Consider the following 18,380-nt stretch of genomic DNA (forward strand, 5'->3'; position numbering starts at 1 on the left):
CTGCTGTCCTATTTTTTTTTAATAGATGAGGAGACCTGGGCACATGGTTATTGAATTAAAGGGCATTTAATTTTTTTTTTTTTTTTTTACTGGTGCATTGTATTCATACATCATAATGGGATATAAAACTTGTGTAGACATGCATGCACACATCACCCAGTTAGCCCCTACCCAATCCCTACCCCATTCCCTCTCCATCCCTCCTTCCCATGATTGGCTTAATGGTTGACATTGGTATGTTTAAGTACAGCCTGTGCTTTATAAAGTCTCCTTCTTCCCCCCTCCCAATTCCTCAGTTAGGTTGCCTTATTTGCTCCTCTGCAGGATCTCCATTTTCATCTAGAATTCCTCCTATGACCCATTTCTCCTTAGCTTTCACATATTAGGGAAAACATCCAATTTCTTCTTTTTTGTGACTGACTAATCTGTCTTAGCATAATGTCTTCCAGTTCCATCCATTTCCCTGAGAATGATGTAATTGTGTTTTTTTTATAGCTGAGTAAAATTCCACTGTGTACATATCCTACAGTTTTGTAATCCATTCATCTGTTGATGGTCATCTTGGCTGGTTCCATAGTTTGGCAATGGTGAATTGCGCAGCTATGAACATAGATACGCGTGAATTGGTTTGGTAGCTTGGTTTCATTTCTTTTGGGTAGATACCAAGAAGTGGTATTGCTGGGTCAAATGGTAAATTTGTTCCCATTCTTATAAGGATTTTCCATACTGTTTTCCAAAGTGGTTGCACTAATTTTCAATCCCACCAACAATGTTTTAGAGTTCCTACTTGCCAGCATTGGTTGTTGTCTGTGTTTTGATGATTGCCATTCTAGTTGGAGTTAGGTTGGATCTCAGGGTAGTTTAGATTTGCATCTCTCTGATTGCCAATGATGTTGAGCATTTTTTTATGCATTTATTGGCCATTTGAATTTCTTCTTTTGTGAAGTGTCTGTTTAGTTCGCTTGACCATTTTTTGATTGGATTTTTTTTAGTGTTGAGTTTCTGAGTTCTCTGTATGTTCTATATATCAGTCCTCTATTGGAGGAGTAGGTGGCAAAAATCTTCTCCCATTCTGTTGGGAGGTTCTTGACAGTTTCCTTTGCTGAACAGAAGCTCTTCAGTTTAATGCAATGCCACATACTGATTTGCCTTTTAGTTTCATGTGCCTTTGGTGTCTTGTTGAGAAAGTTTTTATCTGTGCCTATGTGTTGCAGTGTTGGGCCTATGCCCTCTTCAAAGAGCCTCAATGTCTCTGGTATAATTGCCAAGTCTTTGATCCATCTTGAATAGATTATTGTGCAGGGTGAGAAAGAAATTTATTTCCATTTTTCTCCATATAGTTAACCAGTTTTGCCAACACCATTTGTGGAACAGATGATCCTTCTTCCAGTGTATGTTTTTGGCCCCTTTGTAAAAAATCAATTGGCTGTAAGTGTGTGGACTTGTTTCTGAGTTTTCTATTCTGCTCCATTGGTCTATGCATCTGTTTTTGTGCCAGTGCCATGCTGTTTTTTTTTTTTTTTTTTTTATTACAATGGCTTTTTAGTATAGTTTAAAGTCAGGTATTGTGATTCCTCCTGCATGGTTTTTTGTTGCTGAGAACTACTTTGGCTTTCTGTGTTTTTTGTTTTTCCAAATGAATTTAAGGACTGATTTTTCTATATCTGTGAGGAATGATCTTGGTAATTTAATGGGTATTGTATTGATTCTGTAGATGAGTTTTGGAAGTATGGCCATTTTGATATTTATTCTGCCTATCCATGAACATGGAAGACCTTTCCATATTCTAAAATCTTCTTTGATTTCTTTTTTCAATGTTTTATAATTTTCTTTGTAGAGGTCTTTTACCTCCTTGGTTAAATTTATTCCTAAGTATTTTATTGTTTTGTGGGAAACCCTGAGTGGAAACGTTTTCTGAATTTCTTTTTCAGTGGATTTATGGTTGTTGTACAGAAAAGCTTCTGATTTTTTAAGATTGATTTTGTATCCAGACACTTTGCTGAATTAATTGATCTGTTCTATGTTGAATTTGTTGGGTCTTCTAAGTAGGTATGTTTCTTGCAGGGTATATTTCTTGCAAGCTGCGTATAGATGGATTCTGGTTTTTAATTCATTTTGCTACTTTATGTCTTTTTATTGGGGAGTTGAGGCCATTTGCATTCAGTGTGATTATTGAGAGATGATTTTTAATTCCTATCATGTTGAGATTTTACTTCTGTTTGAAATACTGTTTGTTCTTCTTTGCTTAGTTGTCTGCTGGATGGAAATTCTTGTTTCTCTGTTTCTGGCATGTATTACTTGTTTCCTCTTTGTAGTTAATCTCTTTGAGTATTTTCTCTAGCGCTGTTTTGTAGGCATGAACTCTTTCAGCTTCTGTTTGTCATGGAAGATTTTTATTTACCCATCTCATTTGAGGGATAATTTTGCTGGGTAGGAAATTTTTGGCTGCAAGTTGTTTTCTTTCAGAGTTTGGAATATGTTACTCCAGGCCCTTCTGGCTTTCATGACTTGGTTTGGGAAGTCTGGAGTTATTCTAATTGGTTTCCCTCTGAGTGTCACTTTAAGATTCTCTCCTTGGCTTCTACATTGGTCATTTTGACTATTATGTGGCATGGGTAATCTTTTATCTGATCTTGTCTAAAGGGGGTTCTAGAAGTTTTCTGTACCTGTGTCTCAATCTCTTGCTCTATGTTTGGAAAGTTTTCTGACATTACTTCTTTGAAAAGATTGTTGAGCCCATTGGTTCACCTTCTTTTCCCTCCTCTATGACAATTATTTTTAGGTTAGCTCTTTTAAGATGGGCCCATATCTCTTCAGTGTCCAATTTCTACTGTTGAACTGTTTTTCTGTGTTATATACTATATGTTCATTTTTGGTTCTAGGAGCAAGATTCTACTCTCCATGTGGTCTAAATGATTATTTATAGTTTGAATAGATGCCTTTATTTCAATGATTGCATCCTTTATTTCTTTCAGACTTTCTCTAAATTTTTTTCAGAATTTCTCTATTATTTCTACAGTTACATTCCTGATTTGACCTTCTGGAGATCCCTGCAATTCTGTGTTATCAGATTCTGTAATTGTGGAGTTGTGGGATCTCATTGCTCCTTTGTTGTTTCATGATTTCAGAAGTTTGCCTCTGTTGCTTTTGATAGATTTCTTTCAGTCTTTAGGTGTCAGCTGGTATATTCAAGGGCAGTTTATATTGTATTCAACAGTAAAGTCTGAGGAAGGAGGACAGTGAAGTAGTAAATGGAAGAATAGGGTAAAGTCTCAGGGTTGAATAGAATGAGAGTATGGTAATGAGTTTGGTAATGTAATATATACTAGAGATTAGAGATAGTAAACATATAGTAGTACTCTAGTAATCAATGTAGAGTTTCTGGTATACTGATATGAGGTGAAATTGATACAAGACAAGGGAGAGATAAAAAGCAGAAAAAAGATAGGAGAGGGATAGTGAGAATAGAGTTGGTATGTACAAAGGAAGAAGTTTGAGAGAGGGTTTGGGAAGAGGGTTAAAAAAAAAAAAAGAAACAAACAAAAAACCCACCAGGCATACACACTCACACACACAAAAAGAACAAAAAACCAAAACAACTCCAACAACAAATTAATGCAACTCTACAAATAAATGACTATTCAGCAGATAGGTCCACTGTAGTCTATGTGCAGATACCGAGTGTCACTGCTACCCTTCCTGCTGCGAAGTGTGGTTCTCTGAGATTTTCTCAGTCTATGCAGATGGGTGATATCATTGGGGTTGGATTTAGTATTAAGCACAGGTCACCCTCCACGCTTTCTACAGATTTGGGGTCTCAGTCTCTCCCTGGCACTTTTGGTGTCGTATGCCTCTGAGACCAGACTCAATGTAGGAGTCTCTGTTCTCCGCAGCTAGGGCTGTTCTGGTCTGACTTCTCCCCATTTGCCACAATTGGGAGATCTGTGGTAATCCTGGAGCTTCCATTAGTTGGTTCTAGTGTTAAGTTAGACCTTCCCCCCACACTGTCCGCTGATCACAGCCTGAATGTCTGAGCTTCTGTTTTGTCCAACAGTGGTCTCCATTCCCACATTCTCCAGGTTGTGTTGGAAAGTCTCAGACTTGGGGTATTTATCGGGCCTATGTGATTTCCTACAGGCACCTGGCTGGGCGTTTTCCCACAGGGACTGCAACCTCACTTACAGTATTATTGAGCACTGCTCTGAGTCTCTGGAGGGTGTGGTAATCTCTGCCACCGCTCCTCCTTCACTGGGTTGAACCACAAGATCTCAGACCCAGGGAGTTTATCGTGGCTGTGCTAGTCCCTAGGGGCACTGTACTGGAAGTTCTCCTGAGGGGACTGCAGTTTCACCTATGATTTTGGTGCTGGTCTGGAGCTCTAGGGGGCATTGTGAGCTCAGCTGTCTCTGCCAAGATGGTGCTGCCATGGCACCCTTGGTGGCCAGTCTGGCGGATTTCTGTTCTTGTTTTGAGCTCCACTCAGGATCCCTGGAGGGCATGATAAGCTCCTGGAAGCTGTAGCAGGTCTTTGTGCGGGATGTCTGATGTCTTATAACCTGTGGATCTGCAGCTGCTCACTTTGTTTTCCTTTTCATCTCTGGTGTGCAGAGCTGTGAGGGAAGACTGTGCCGGTGCTGGCTGGAGGGCAGGTTTTTTTTTTTTTTTTTCTCTCTGGTTGATCTTCTAATCTTCTTTTTCTCTGTCCCTTGTGTTTATTGTTTTTATTCTTCTACTGATAGTATTTTCTGGCTTTGTAGAGCTCTGTTTTTGAGGAAATGGAGATGAAACTCAGAGGCTTTCCACCTCTGGTCTATACTCCTAGACCTATTTTATATTTTATTTGGAAACAAGGTCTCACTAAATTGCTGAGAGCCTTCATAAGTAGCTGAGGCTGGCTTCAAACCTACACGATCCTCAGCCTCGCGAATACTGGGATTACAAACATGTACCACCACGCCCAGCTTTTCTTTCTTTCTTTTTTTTTTTGTTGGTACTGGGGATGGAACCCAGGGGCCTTCTACCTCTGGCTGCAATCCCAGACCTATTTTATATTTTATTTGGAAACAGGGTCTCTTAAGCCAGCTGAGGCTGGCTTTGAACCTACGTGATCTTCCTGTCTCAGCCTCCCAAGCATGGGGATTACAAGCATGTGCCACCATGCCCAGCTCTTTCTGCTATTTATTTATTTATTTATTTATTTATTTATTTATTTATTTATTTTGGTGGTACTGGGGTTCCTGGAAGCCCTTCTACTTCTGGGTTATACTCTCAGACCTATTTTTATTTTTGGAAACAGGGTCTCCTAAGCCAGCACGGCTGGCTTCGAACCTGCGTGATCCTCCTGTCTCTGTCTCCCAAGTGTGGGGATTACAAGCGTGCACCACCACACCTGGCTTCTTTCTGTTATTTTAAAGATGCTTTTTTCCGGAGTTGTGGCAGCAGTTCTGAGATTTAAAAAATGCGCGAAAGCTCTCTTCCTCTGGGGTTTGGAAGAGTGTTTATTGGGCCTGGTGGGGTCCAGTGCTTGATCCCATGAATGCCCATCTGGTAAAGAAGTCAGAACTTGCAGGCAGAGTGGATGGTGCTAGCCACAGTTGCCTGATAGAGAGTTTTAGGTCCTTTGCTTTTTTCCTATTTTTGAAGGAAAGAAGACAAAAGCAGAGGAACATTGGATATTGTGAGGATGGTAAGATTGTCTTCCATGTATCCTTGGGGATCTGCCAAGGAGGGCAAAGGAAGCAGCCTAAGAACTTCAATAACGGCAAAGGCCAGTGACATTTCACCCAGCCTGGCTAGAATGGGCAATAAGTGGTCACTTTTGACAACTGCTAATGAAGGAGTCCATTGTTATACGCATGTCGGCAAGCACAAGCCTATGTGGTAAAGATGCTGTGGAACTTTTTTTTTCCTTTTTCCTTTTCTCTCCTTTCCTGTTCTTTCCTTTTTGAGTCACATCCCTTGCATATCAATTTCCTTGAGGGTGCACTTGGCAGACATGAGTCTCATGTTCACTCTGCCAGCCTCAGTTCAGGGGCTCTCACTGATGGAACATCCTGCTGCATGGTGTAGGCTGGCGATGCCTCTGTATAGACTGGGAGCTGAATATGCCATATTGTACTGCAGCGTTTTAGATAACTTAAGGGAATTTCAAAGGTAACCTGGATGATATTCAATATTGGCTACATATGCTGACTTAGATGATAACTTTTATGTAACGTGTCTTTATAGCAGTGTGTATGTGTCTTTATATGCTCCAGCTACCTTAAGGATTAAATATACTTGTGTGACTTAGGCTTGGAATTGAATAGTAAGTTTATGACTTCAACTTTAGTGGAAAAAATGGAAACCAAGTTTTAAATGCCTGACTTGGAAACAGTTTGAAACATCTATAAGTAAAGGCAAATCAGTTCTTTGTAGATGTCTGCATATTATACCATATTCCAAGCTCTTTAGTAATTTAGGGGTTTTATATGTTAAAAGACAGTTTTTCTTGGAATATAAACTTTTCCCCCCTCTCTCCCCTTAGTGATTTGCCTTCAAGGAAGTTGGGAAGTTGGGAGCTCATATCAACATGGCAAACCTCCTGAAAACGGTGGTGACTGGCTGTTCCTGTCCATTACTTAGCAATTTGGGGTCCTGTAAAGTTCTGCCTGTGAAGAAGAATATTTTACGACCACTTCATACTTATCAGTCACTGTGGTGCAAAGCCCCTGTGAAACCAGGTAAAGTCTCATTTCAGTGTTTGCTAATTGGTCCCTCGATGACAGATAAGAACAAATGCCATGCATTTTTATGGCTTGGTGCTTATAAGAGATTATTTCTAATAAAAAACAAGGGAGTGCTATCTTCTTTTTCCATGTATAAAGCCTCCTTCCTTATTGCTATTGTTAACAGAGAAGAAAAGATAATAAAGGATAAAAGATAAACCAGTTGAATTTTACCTGGGAGCTTATTGTTTATATTATTTCTCCTAGCAATTTCCCTTGCTTCTGGTTAGTGTTGAAGAATTTTACTATATATAGCTCATCTGTGCTCAGGAATTAAAAATTAAGTGTATTAGTTGATCTATATTAATGCTTTCAATTTTAGTAAATGGCAGTTTCATCTCAGTTGGTCAGGTCAGAAACCTTGGAGTCATCCTATATCCTTTGAGTAGGTGAAGGTTAGCTCTATCTTATATATAGACTCTGTCCTCTTCTCAACGTTACTTGGTCCAAGCCACCATCATCTGCCACTGTACTGATGCACCAGTCTCCTAAATTGTCTCTGAGCTTTCTACTTCTACCCTCTTATTGTCCATGGCAGTGACGATAAACTTTTCAGGATGTAAGAGCAGAGTAGGAACTGAAGTCTTCCAGTGGGTTACAAAACCTTTCCTTTTTGACGTTCACCATTCTTCTTCTGCTCTGTGGTACAAGAGAAGATGCTAAAAGGGAGCCCTTTTGAGCTGAGTCAGCACCCTCCCATTAGTATTCTCAAAGATATCTCAGCATTTCTATTTATCCCTCACTGGCCATGCTTCAGGCAAGTGGCTATTTGTAGGGGAATTTAGTCTTTCATTCTAGATGGAAATATACCCAACTAAAAATTGACCTTTTATTAATAAGGTGGAGGAAAGGATGGATGTTTGGGCAACAACTGTTGATATATAGAATAATACCTTTCTTCATTTTAAGTTTGTAGGACTATTTGTTTATGAAGGTCCCCTATATTGCTAGGCATTTTGAGTTATTTTTTGCCTTGAATAGACTTAATAGCTTCTTTATACTCAGATGACAAGTCACTATTGGCAGAATACCTTTCCCTTCTTTCATCTACCTATCCATCCATCCATCTATGCATTTTCTTTCCCATACTGTATAGGTTCTTCTACTTTTTTCCTATAATTTATTTGTTGTTCCCAGGATTTGGGAAGCCGAGACAGGAAAGATCACAGGCTCAAGCCAGCCTAAGCAATTTAGTGAGACCTGGGTTCAAAATAAATAGAGCTGCAGATGTAAGTTGGAGATGGAATGCCTCTGGCTTCAATCTCTAATACCCCCCCAAAAAAATTGTTGAATAATTTAGTTATTACTTTATACAAGTTTAACATTCTAAGTTTGACTGATTGAATCTCCTTGGTTTTGTAACTAATTTCCCTGTTCCTTTTATTTTTTGTAACATTTAGTTAGATCTATAGAATTATTAGACTTAGGTTTGCTTTGTTTAGGCAAGAATACTTCCTTGGTGGTACTGTGTACTGTTGTATTACATTAGAAGATTAGTAGCTGGGTGTGGTGGTGCACGCTTGTAATCCCAGCATTTGGGAGGCTGAGACCGGAGGATCGTGGTTCTTGGACAGCCTCAGCTACTTAGTGAGGCTCTCTGCAACTCAGTCAGATCCTGTTTCAAAATAAAGAATAAAAAATAGGGCAGGGGGTGTAGCTCAGAGGTTGAATGCCCCTGGGTTCCATCTCCAGACCCGCAAAAAAAAAGATTAGTGAGTGAATTTAGGTGCCATTGCGATCTATTCACTGTTAATTTCCCATTAGCTTTTTATACAGACCCTGTAGCAGCCATTTGATTTGTCATTAACTCAATCCAGAATTTTATTAAGGATTTCAAACTAGGAATAGTTTATCAGTATTTATTAGCTAGAATTTTTTTGTAGAGAAGTCTTTTTTCTCCATTATTTAGTTACCCTGAGATTGTACTAGAAAGGTAGAATCAATGCTTAATCCTTTCCAATTATTTACTAGTTTTGCTAATAATCAATTGCTTTCCTTGTGTATTAGTTTCTTATTCCTACTGTACCAAATAGTAATGAACCTAGAAGCTTCATATCATACAACGTTATTATCTTATACTGCTGGAAGTCAAAGTTTGAACAGATCTCACTAGACTTAAAGTGTTGGCAGTCTGTGTTCCTCCTGGAAGCTCTAGAGAACAGTCTGCTTCCTGGCTGTTAGGGAGCACCTGCACTGTTGACTTGTGGTCTTTTCCTCCATCATCAAAGCAGCAGTGTAGCATCTTTAAACTCCACATTGACACTGACTCTTCTGCTTCCTTCTTCCTCATTTAAGGACCCATCCAGATAATCCAGGATATTCTTCTTAAGGTCAACTGATTAGCAACCTTAATTCTACCTGCTACTTTAATTAATTACTCTTTGCCATGTATTTTCACATATTCTCAGGTATTGGGGATTAGGACATGCATCTTTTTTTGGAGGCCATTATTCTACCTACCACATGATATTTCCTCCTAAGTTGACCAATGAAGCTTTAAAAAAAGATTTCATTTGTTGAACATCAACACAAACTCAGGATTATAACATCTTTGGTTGTACTTTACACCATTAATTAATATTCTTTTTGATGATCAAATTATCATATTTGGCCAGTGCAAGTCATTTCAGGTTGGCTCCTAAATTCTTTTGACATGATCTTGGCCATATATGGTAGCTTTCTTGACTTTTGGCATAAAGGGCCTACCTAGATATGAGGTTGTTAGGTAAGTAAACTCCAGATAAATGTATATGATTTAATTTTGCACATCAGTTCAAATATTTGCCAACTTTCTATTTTCCTTCCTCTCCTAGTAGGAAGTAAGCATTTGTTTGCCTTTGGTTTACTGTAGACTGTTAATGTGTAAATAGTAATGAAATCAATGACTATGTTTAAGTTCATGTATTTTAGGTTGACTTATTTTTTCTAAGGTTTTACTTAATAGCTTACTCTGTACTTATAGTTTGACTCATTTTTTCTTATGTATATTCAGAGTTAGGTTTTAAGAGTGAATTCCCTAGACTTTAGTAAAGCTTATAGGGAGGCACTCTGTTTTAAAAATTGTGCTTACTCCCACATATTGAGTAAAACAGCAGAAAAAAGTAATGGTCTTTGGATAAAGCTGGCCCGAACCATATATAAATGTTTCTATTATATAGGCTCTTTTAGGTTGCAAGGAACAGAATTGTTTTAGGTTACATTTTGTGATGAGGGTGCATTGAATGTTTTCTTAGGAAGAATAAGAGCCCAGAAAACCCCTCATTTAATCTTGGACAAATGAAAAGTTATTCTGGATTTCATAGCTGTGATTCATATTCTGTCTTTAAATATCCACTATGACTATGTCTACCAGTATTGCTGCTGACTGTGCTTACAAATAACGTATGTACCATTCTACTTTTGTGAGTCTCTCATTCAAACTCCCTGGGAGAGAAGCTGATTGGTTCTGTATTCTCTGACCAACATGAGTGTCCTGGGTCAGAGCTCCTGTGTGAGTCATCTTATAGGCTACAGCTGCCCTTTCCCTGCACTTCTGTCCTGTAGAGGGTCATCTTGGACCTCTTGCTGACGCTCTTATCTAACCAGTTCTTGCTAAGCATACAGGGTCTCAAGATAGAACACTTGGAAATCTCCGAGGAATTGCCTCTAGCCAGATTGACAGAAAAGGAACTTTAGATGTGACAGATCACCAAAGTATCTAGTATAGGGCTGTTCTTCAAAACAGTTACTGGCTTTTGTCTTTGTTAAAGGTCAGAACAGGGAAACCTGAACCCTAGAAGGTTAATTTGAAGAATGGAGTTAGCATGCTGTGTGATCTTTGAACTCATTTTTATCTCTAAGAATAAACCAAGTTTGTTCTGTGCCTTGGAGACAACCATTTGATTAAATAAAATATTTAGCATTTTAAGGAGAGTGGACATAATTTCTCATCATTTTTTAAAAAAGGTAAAAGAATTATTGATATGAATCACGAGCATCATTTGGAATAGCAATATATGTGATATATATATATATATATATATAGTTTTTTTTTTTTTTGGTGGTACTGGGGTTCCTGGAAACCCTTCTACAACCGGGCTACACTCCCGGACCTATTTTTATACTTTTTTTTTTATTTGGAAACAGGGTCTCTTAAGCCAGCGAGGCTGGCTTCGAACCTGCGTGATCCTCCTGTCTCCACTTCCCAAGCACGGGGATTACAAGCATGCGCCACCACGCCCGGCTGTGTGTAGTATATTTTAAAGAACAGATTTCCTGTACCCATTACTAAATCTGTTATTAAACATTAAAAAAAATTTTTTTTTACCTTTGTCTTTCTATAGGAACTCCATATAAGCAACTGACTGTTGGAGTCCCCAAGGAAATTTTCCAAAATGAGAAGCGAGTGGCATTGTCCCCTGCTGGTGTCCTGGCCTTGGTCAAGCAGGGTTTTAATGTTGTTGTGGAATCAGGTGCAGGTGAAGCTTCTAAGTTCTCAGATGATCACTACAGAGCAGCAGGTGCCCAAATCCAAGGGGTGAAGGAAGTGCTGGCTTCTGACTTGGTGGTCAAAGTAATTATGCTTTTTCCTTCTCCCATTGATGGCATGCTGACTTTTTGAAATCCTTCCATAGAAAAATTAAATTACTTTCTCTGGTTTTATATCTCTTTCAATGTTCTTTCTTTCTTTTCAATTGACACACAATATTTTTATATATTTTGGGTACATTTTTATGTATACATTTATGAGCAATGGTCAAATCAGGGTAATTAGCATATATGTCACATTAAACTGTAATCATTTAGCTTTTCCTATTTTCAGATGATGCCTTTATTCTCAAAGAAATGGTTACATGCTGTGAATATTTTTCATGCTCCAGTAGAACTTTTGTCAGACACTGGTCTGTATTTAATCATGAGAAGTAAAAAAGTACTTTTCATTTTTATACTTGTTATATGGAAATTCCCATTTAATTGGCTAGGAAGAATTTGCATGGTTCATTTAAATCCAGATTATCCACAGGTAAGTATTTAACTGCCACTAGAATAGAAAGAAGGTGTAGACCTCCACCTGGAACTGAATGGGCATCTGGTACCTGGAAGCACAGTGATATTCACTGACATAAGTGCTATTTTTATCGAGGGTATGACTATTCTAAAGAAAGAAGAATTAGAATAGCCTTACCAATTCCTAAAGAAGATCTAAAGGTAATATATAGTAGAAGTTTATATGCTAAAGAACTTTAGAATTAATATCCCAAGTAAAAAACAATCATGAAGAGAAGCTGAACATGATGAAGCATACTTGTGATTCCAGTACTTAGGAGGCTGAGACAGGAAGATGGTATACTCAAAACCAGCCTCGGCAACTTATCGAGGCTCTGTTTCAAAATAAAAATAAGAATGGTTAGGGGTGTATCTTGGAGATAGAATTCCCTAGTCTCTCCCACCCACAAATCATAGAGAAAGAGAGCCCGTATCAAGTTTAGTGCAGATGATAACTAGAATTGAGCATTGAATTAATCCCTAAACCTCTTGTAACCAAGGTAAACAACAAAGTGGGCTATAGAAGTATAATTACCAGATTAATAAACTTACTTTTTGGGAAAGACATGCTTTCTTTTATATTAATTCCTAAGAAGAATCACATATAAGTGTGTGTGTATTCGTGTGTGTGTGTGTGTGTGTGTGTGTGTGATATTAAGTCCACTGAATAATTTGACAAGATAATTTTGTAGATGTTGGTGATTGAACCCAGGGCCTTGATTATGCAAAGCATAAGTTCTACCACTGAGCTACACCCCCATCCCCAACAAGACCTTAAGTGGTAATTTTTGCTATAGAAAATTAATAGTGAAATGTATGGTATGGAGCTAAATTGTAATTCAGTTAAAGATCTTAATAGTTTTAAGTATAAATACATGGTGATATAATTTGATATACAGAAAAAAATCTTAGGGGAAATGGGAAAGTAAATACAGCTGATTACAGTTTTAGGTGGCAAAACCTTTTTGAGATGTCCCTTAATAAAAAGATATAAGTATGTACAAAAATTTTGTAAATGCTCTAATTTTCTTTTAGGGTTTCATAATGTGTACGAGCATGTAAAAAGTGCTTTGAGAAATCTATAATACAGAATCTTATAAAACTTTTTATGCCAGCACTAATCAACTACTTGACCTGGAGCCTCTTTTTTTTTTTTTAAGTCAAGTTTGTTAATATCCTGAGGAACACCTTCAGGGTACCATTCAATTGGCTTGACATACCCAGATGCCCACAGTCTCAGCTGAGCATTTGCTAGGGGCCAGTAGAATCAATTCAGAGTTGTTCTCTAATTTTTCTAGATCTCTATTATAAATTTTCTTGGAGGAAAAAAATAGACCTTGCCAAAAAAGTGTTTTGTTTTTGTTTTTTGCAATGCTTGGGATCAAACCCAGGGCCTTACTTGTGCCAGGCAAGTGCTCTATCACTGAACTACGTCCAACCCAATCTGGACTTTTTTTTTTCTTTTTCTAGTACTAGAGGTTGAACCCAGGCCCTTGTACATGTGAAGCAGGCACTATAACCTGGGCTTGGTGTCACATGCCTGTAATCCCAGTACCTGGGAGGCTGAGACAGGAGGGACGCAAATTCAAGACCAGCCTTAGCAACTTAGCGAAACTCTCAGCAGCTTAACAAGGCCCCGTTTCAAAGTAAAAATAAAAAGAGCTGGGAGTGTAACTCAGAGTGCAATGCCCCTAAATTTCACCCCTGGCATCAAAGCAAACAACCAACCAACTAACCAACCAACCAACCAACTAACCAACCAACCAAAAAAAACAAAAAGCCCCAAAAGTAAGGCAGGTGCTCTCCCAGTGAGCTACATCCACAGTGCAGTCTTTTTATTTACTTTTTAGGTATTGAGGATTGAACGCGGGGGCATTCTACCTCCGAGCTACACCCCCAGCCCTATTTTTCATTTTTTATTTTGAAGAAGGGACTCACTAAGTTGTGGAGTCACTGTCTCAGCCTCTCAAATGCTGGGATTACAAGCATGTGCTACCACACATAGCTCAGCTCTATTTTTTTTTTTTTTTTGGTCTTACTGGGGATGGAACCCAGGGGCATTCTACCTCTGAGCTACGCCCCCAGCCCTTCAGGTCTATTTTATTTTAATTTTGAAACATGGTCTTACTAAGTTGCTGAGGCTGGCTTCAAACCTGCGATTCTTCTGTCTTAGTTTCCCAAGTACGGGGAGCACAGGCATGTGCCATTATGCCAAGTAGGAAGCTATTTATTTTAAGCAGAGCACTATCATGGGCAAATTTATTTATATGTATATGGCAGTACTGAAGATGGAACCAGGGTCATCGTATCTCCAAGCTACACCCCCAGCCCCATTTTTTAGTATTTTTATTATTTGAAACAGGTTCTCACTGAGTTGCGAAGTGCCTCGCTAAGTAGCTGAGAGCTTAGAGCTACTAAGTAGCTGAGGCTGGTTAACAACCTGCAGTCCTGTCTCAGCCTCCCAAGTACTGGGATCTTAGGCTTGTGCCACCATGCCTGTCTCACAGTGCAGAGTCCTGAATCATGTGCTTCACCAGGTCAACACCTGACGTGGAACAGTAGGCAAAGGTGCCTCCAAGCTAAGCTGTGGTGAAATGCTGTGATGGGAAATAATTGACTCAGTGTTTGTGTTTCCTGTGTTTACTTGCTTAAAAGCATTACTGCAAATGGGGAATTAATAAAATGGGATGAAACTTCTAAACAGAATGCATTGTAGCTTTTTGCTTAAGCTGAGTTCAGCAAAGCTACTTCCTTGAATTGTTTGTCTATAAGTAGTCACTTGAAATTTTAAGGTGACATAAGTCTATACTTACTGCCATGGAGATTTTGGTTCTGCATCATTCCTAATGTCTCGCCATTCCAAATGTTTATGCTTGCCCAAATTAGCAAGGGTGGAATCTTTGAACACAACAAAAACTTTCAGTCTGTTTATTCTAATGTCTTTTAGTTTTAACAGAGTAACAGGTTTTGAGAGGACAGGTTTGTTATTAAACCTCTGTATTATTTCATTACTTTACAGTTAATTGTCAAATCTCAATCAATACTGTATTTCCCAGGTATGTGTGCTATTTACACAGAAGAGTTCATAGGTCAATAGTCAGATAATAACTTAGCTGAGTACAGCGGTGCACACCTATAATCCCAGTACTTGAGAGGCTGAGGCAGGAGATTGCAGCTTGGAGGCCAGCCTCAGCAGTTTAGAGAGACCCTTAGCAACTTAGACTCTGTTTCAAAATAAAAAATAAAAAGGGCTGGAAATGTAGATCAGAGGTAGAATGCCCCTGGGTTCAATCCCTAGGACTACAAAAATGAAGACATAAGTATACATCTTTGTGTGCCTTTCCTTCCTTAAGAATTTGGGAAGACGCTTACTGATGAATTATTTACTTTTGGAGTATTCCTGCAATTATGGTATCTTATATATATTGTCCTGTTTACTTAAATATATGATTAAGGTATTTACATATATATTTACATTTATATATATATATATATATATATATATATATATATATATAATTTTTTTTTTTACCACGTTGGGATGGAACATGGCTTTGTGCATGCTAACCATGTGCTCTACCATTGAGTTACATCCCCAGCCCAATAATAATGATGATTATTATTTTTTGCAGTACTGGGGATAGAACCCAGGGGCATTCTACCTCCAAGCTATACCCCCAGCTCTATTTTTTATTCTTTATTTTGAAACAGGGTCTCCCTGAGTTGCAAAGGGCCTCACTAAGTAGCTGAAGCTAGCCACAAACCATGACCTCCTGGCTCAGCCTCCCGAATGCTAGGATTACGGGTGCGTGCCACCATGCCTGGCTAATAATTATGTTTTTTAATTTGTTATTTGACTTTGTTTTCAGGTGCGAGCCCCCATGGTTAATCCAATATCAGGTGTTCATGAAGCTGACCTTTTAAAGACATCAGGAACGTTGATTAGTTTTATTTACCCAGCCCAAAATCCAGAGTTGCTAAACAAGCTTTCAGAAAGAAAAACTACAGTTCTGGCAATGGACCAGGTTCCAAGAGTCACAATTGCTCAGGGATACGATGCACTAAGCTCCATGGCCAACATTGCAGGGTAGGTTGATTCTTTTCCCTTTTAGCTGGACAAACATCCACATGGTAGCTCTTCTCTCTTCCAGTGCTAAAAATAGTTGGAGATTGTAATGATAGTTGGAGATTATAGTCTTTTGAGAGTGCACTTAAATTATTTTTATAACTAATTTTATTGTTTCACAACCATCAGATAGAAAATTAACTCTGTTGTACACTCCTTTTTAATCTTTGTGGGTAGAAGAGAAGTAGTATTTCCATCTACCAAAGGAAATAACAGTCAGGTTATTTGTATGTGGAATACATTGTATTTTTTTGTGTGTGTTTGTGTATGTATTAGGTTGAAATTGCCACTTTCCTAGGTCAAAAGTGTTTGCATATTGGCAGTTTTATTTGGTGAAATGCAACACAGGTTGATTATCTCTAATCTGAAAAGCTTGGGACCAGAAGTAGTTCAGATTTTGGAATATTTGTATATATAAGATATCTTGGGGCTGGGACCCAAACCTAAACATAAAACTATTTATGTTTAACATATACCTTACACACATAGCATGAGAGTAAATTATAAAATACTTTTAAGCCAGGCGTGGTGGTGCATGCTTGTAATGTACTTGGGAGGCTGAGACAGGAGAATCACAGGTTCACGACCAGCCTCAGCTACTTAATGAGACCCTCTGCAACTTAGTGTGACCCTGTTTCAAAAATAAAAGAATAAAATAGGCTAGAGTTGTAGCTTGGAGGTAGAATGCCTCTGGTACCACAAAAAAATCCCCAGTACCACAAAAATTAAAAAAATAATAATTTTGTGCTTGAAACAAAGCTTATGCATTGCAACAGAAGAGTCTGGGAGGAGCTGGGCGTGGTCATGCACGCTTGTAATCCCGCGCTTGAGAGGCAGAGACAGGAGGATCGCGCTAGTTCGGAGCCAGCCTCACTGGCTTAAGAGACCCTGTTTCCAAATTAAAAAAAAAAAAAAAAAAAAAAAAAAAAATATATATATATATATATATATATATATATATATAAAGAAATAGGTCTGGGAGTGTTGCCCGGAGGTAGAAGGGCTTCCAGGAACCTCAGTACCACCACCAAAAAAAAAAAAAAAAAAAAAAAAGAAGAATCTGGGAGGGTCGTTTTTCCCCTTGAGGGCATTGAGTGGACAGTGTAATGCACCTGAATTTTTTACTGCAAACGGCCATGTGAGGTCAAGTGTGGAATTCCCACTTGTGTCATGTCAATGCTCTAAAAGTTTCAATGTGGAAATATTTTGGGTTTCAGAGTTTCAAATTAGGGGTGCTCAACCTGTATGTGCATATTAGCAGATTGACCATCTTTATTAGATTTTACGTAGGTGATTTATAAAACAGTTAATGAATAGGGAAGATGTATGAATCAAAGGAAGTCTCATGTGGCATCACAACTCATCTTGATAAGTGGAAGCTGAGTCATCTACTTCCAAGGCTGTGATGTTACTAAGCTTCTTTTTCCTGCCAGCACTATGACATTCTGTGTTCGTTACCTGGAATGCTGTGTGGAGAAGGATCCTGAGGTCCATTCTACTCAGAGGAATGTGGCTATGATTGAGTGATCATGCCTGCTCTGGGTGAGGGAGAGGAGCCACTGCATGAATGCAGTGTGTTGTTGACCTGGCCTGGGAGGGTGGGGAACTGTGGAAAAGGGCAGTGCCCCTGAAATCACCTCCTCTAGGAGACTAAACTTAATTTTAAGCATGAAAGCAACTAGTAGTTATCATTTTGCCAATGTGAATAAGGCACCAACAAAAGAAAACGCTTTTTAAAAAGTTATGTGTTTCCGGAAGATGGCGACCGAGAAAAGCGGGGTTTAAGAGCCCCGCTAACAACCAATCTCCATTACCACAAAATCAGCGCCTTTCATAGCCAGAAAACACCATCACCAGTGAAACAAAAAATCACCAGGCTCCAGAGAGAAAGCGGACTGAGAACAGAGCCACAGAGGAGATACACCGGCCTCACGCCCGAGGACATGGCAGACGCGGCAGAAGCGCCATACTGCCGGCGGCACCGGCGAATTCACGGGATGGCTACAGCAAGCCGAGGTGAGCCACTGCGGAACAGCCAGGCGGGATTTCTCCGCGCAGAGAGCATCTAAAGCTCCCAGTGGCCGAGCTCAGCACACGGTGCAGAAATTGAGTGGAAATCAAAACCAAGAAGAAAAACACCAGCCCCACAGCCGAGGGCGTAGCAGTGGCGCTATATTGCCACCGGCGGCAGCAGCACCGAATTCAGCGAGGCCAGTACAGCTACATCTGCGTACTCAAGAACTGTGAGTCAAATTGCGGGCCACAGAGGAGAAATCCCAGTACTGTACTCCCTGAGTCTTGACCCAGTGGGGGAGGGGCGGTGGCAGAGATATCACACCATAGAGAATGTGCAACCTGGCACCCCCCACAGTCTAAAGCAGCCTCTATCAACTCTCTGGGTCGGAGACTCTGTGATAAAACCCAGTAAAGGAGTAGTGGGGTCTGAGATACTACTGACTCGA

At 39.2% G+C, this 18,380-nt stretch overlaps 1 protein-coding gene across 2 annotated transcripts in view; it reads left to right on the forward strand.

Annotated features, from left to right (window-relative positions):
* Positions 1–6,571: 6,571 nt before the first annotated feature.
* NNT (nicotinamide nucleotide transhydrogenase) overlaps positions 6,572–18,380 on the forward strand; it is a gene marked incomplete at both ends in the record, with an annotated part of 102,878 nt that continues 91,069 nt past the window's right edge. For both annotated transcript variants that reach the window (XM_080704795.1, XM_080704796.1), the window contains 3 exons: positions 6,572–6,722; positions 11,090–11,319; positions 15,662–15,879. In XM_080704795.1, the coding sequence (XP_080560921.1) occupies positions 6,572–6,722; positions 11,090–11,319; positions 15,662–15,879 (599 nt within the window). The remainder of the gene's footprint in view (positions 6,723–11,089; positions 11,320–15,661; positions 15,880–18,380) is intronic.

The sequence above is a fragment of the Muscardinus avellanarius genome (assembly GCF_963383645.1).
Source record: "Muscardinus avellanarius genome assembly, chromosome: 1".
Taxonomy (NCBI): Eukaryota; Metazoa; Chordata; class Mammalia; order Rodentia; family Gliridae; genus Muscardinus; species Muscardinus avellanarius.